At 36.6% G+C, this 2,897-nt stretch overlaps 1 protein-coding gene across 1 annotated transcript in view; it reads left to right on the top strand.

The window, feature by feature from the left end:
• ak5 (adenylate kinase 5) overlaps positions 1-2,897 on the top strand; it is a gene marked incomplete at its 5' end in the record, with an annotated part of 80,360 nt that overhangs the window by 50,846 nt on the left and 26,617 nt on the right. The window contains 1 exon segment of the mRNA XM_014013014.1: positions 2,397-2,442. Coding sequence (XP_013868468.1) covers positions 2,397-2,442 — 46 coding nt within the window.

Genomic DNA, 2,897 nt, shown 5'->3' with positions numbered 1-2,897 from the left:
GCGGCTTATAGTCCGAAAAATACGGTAATAATTATATCGGATATCGATATCGGCTGAAATTTTCATATTGGTGCATCCCTAATCCTGACGCATCTCAATAMTCCAGGTAGARGAAGCTAACAAAGTGGAGTCAGGTCTTCTAGATGAGTTCTTCTTCTTTGAAGTGTTTTGTCTTTTCTCCAAGCGAAGAGTTCACCCAGTMCCAGTTCTACATTGGGGAAACAAAGCAGCCRCCAAAAGGATGGCCCAGCACAGAAGAGCAKCATCATCAGAYCAGGACWCTGCAGTTTACACTCATCTGTAGGCCAGCTGTTACTCTTGCAAGAAGGAATTGTTCTCAYCCTTGATAGAGAGGAACGTTGGTTTGAGAGAAGAGTAAAGGAAGCYATTTTTGTGAAGAGAACCTGAAGGTCTCCATGTTGCCCCCCTCTTACTAGGCTGTTATTGAGGGCTACCAGCCAAATGCAATGAAATAATACAAGAAATACAAATAATGTTTAGGTAAAGTTTTTTTTATGATTGTTAGCAGCCAGTGCAGTGGCCCATGTTTTTTTTTTCTGTTTTTAGCCCATGTAATAAAATATACCATAAAAAGTCTAATATGATTGTTTTACATTGTGACTCCAATGTTGAAATGCGGACTTCCTGTTTATGTGGGTAAAATGTGTTTTGTATGTTTCTATTATATGAGCCCATGRTTTTACACATATACTGTACACATACAGCGTTTATCAGTTATTAACAGATATTTTTGTGTTCCTGTGTCTGCATCACGTGGACGCGCTGCGTGCTGTGGATGTGTTTCTGCCTCTGATTTATCAGACCAGTTGGTGGATGAAGTTGCCAAGCTTGACACCCAGCACTCCTCCTCCACACTGGCAACATTTATTCATCGCCAACAGCGCTCATTTTTTTATTTTTTATTTGTTTTTTATTTGCCCCACCGATCCCCGCTACACGTCAGGCCGGCCTCTCTGCAGGCAGACAAACGAAATGTCAGGGGAGTTTGTTTTTCTTTTCTTTCAGACGTTTGTTTCCTGACATGTTTTCTGCCACTTTGCTGAACGAGCKAAAATAAATTCTGAAAACAGTTTAGAGCTTCAGTTCACTTTTGCGCACCTTTATCTCAGAGAGGGGTTCAACTCGTGAGAGAAACTTAAATATTTTCAAACAGTTGAAATAATTTGTCATTTTATGACCACCTTATGTCTTATCAATATTAAGAAAAATGGTTTTCTTCTACACATTTTTTGGCACATAACTTATTCCTCAATTTTTGTTATATTTCAATAATTGAAATCTCAAAATGTTCAGCTTCTTCAGGACATTTGGTATTTCAGCAATTTATACTTTTTGAGATATTTAACTTTATTAGCTATCATTTTAACTTTTCAGCTATTCTTCTATTTTAAGCTTTTTTCTGTTGCTTTCTGCTAATTTTAGCTATTTGTGTTTTTCGCTRTGTTTTAGCTAATTTGACTAGTTRAACTTTTTGTGATAATTTCAGTTTCTTACTGCACAATTCAGCAAATGTGTTCTTTCTGTGTCTTTGTGCTAATTTCAGTACCTTTTAAGCTACATGTAGGCTAGTTTTTGCTGTAATTTATTTTAATCTGTTGCACGTATTTTTGAGAAATAGATCTGCTTGAGTTATGAGTTGCTCCAAAGTGAGGATAAATTTATAGATTGTCTAAAAATAACACGTTGTCTACTTTAAGGTCAGTTTCCTGTGGCAGCCTTCTTGAATCCTGTTACATCTGATCAGGTGTAGATGAACATTCAGACAATAATTAAAGATATTTGCATTCTAACATGAAAAAAATGTAAAAAAAAAAAAAACACTTTCCTGTTTTTATTTTGTGCTGCTCTTTTCTGAGTTGCTCTTAAATAAAATACAGAAGCGTTTTATCWGAATTACCTGATCTGAGTGTGGGAGACTGTTTAACACAAAGATGTATGATTTTCTCCTCAGAAGGGTGCCAGACTCTCAGCATTCTTTCTAACGAATCAAACGGTTTTCAGTGGGAAGTGAAAGAAAACGTGGAGGCGATGAAGACAATAGTTGTTTGTTGCAGATTTGTTTTTCTGTTTTTTGAAAAGTGCTGCACAGTTTTCAAACCTGATGTCACAGCTCAGATAACTGATGCTCCAGTTGAATGATTCATTAGCCTTTAAAGAAAACAAATAAATGAATGAATCAGCATTTAAACATGAAGTTGATTTGGCATCTTGGCAAAGAGTATTTGAGCCCTAAAGTCATCATTTTCAGCTACATATTAATATCTCATCAGATGGTAAAAGGTTTTAGCTTTGTGTTGTTGACGGGCTTTTTAAATTAATTTTATAATTAATCAAATTTAGTCATCTTAAAACGTTTGTATTTTGTGTTTTTCCAGGTTGAGGAAGAGGAGGACATTGGGTTTGCTGAAGGAGCTTCAGAAAGTAAGTTCATTAAATAATTGTTGTTTTTGTAGTTTCGCTTTGAAGGAAACACACTCTTATCACTTTTATTTATACTCATTAGCACCCCTCACTCTCTCTCACACACATCCTTGTACTTCCATCAAACTGAGGACTTTATATTGACATCCATTCATTTTTGTAACTGCATTAATGCCTAACCCAGACATTTTCCCTAACCCTAACCATTACTAGTCTATTCCTAACCTTAACCAAAACTGTATTCTCACCACCCCTCTAAACCTGACTAGTAGAGAGCAGTAGAGCTGCAAAAAAAAGTGAGGACCGGGAAAATGTCCTCACTTCCCAAATATGTCCCCATTTTGCGGATTAAAACAGGATGTCCTTGCTATGCTGCAAAAACAAATATACACACACACACACACACACACACACACACACACACACACACACACACACACACACACACACACACA

The sequence above is a fragment of the Austrofundulus limnaeus genome, unplaced genomic scaffold, assembly GCF_001266775.1.
Source record: "Austrofundulus limnaeus strain Quisiro unplaced genomic scaffold, Austrofundulus_limnaeus-1.0 Scaffold97, whole genome shotgun sequence".
NCBI classification, from domain to species: Eukaryota; Metazoa; Chordata; class Actinopteri; order Cyprinodontiformes; family Rivulidae; genus Austrofundulus; species Austrofundulus limnaeus.
The sequence above is the reverse complement of the archived record's forward strand: the minus strand, read 5'-3'. Positions and strand labels throughout refer to the sequence as shown.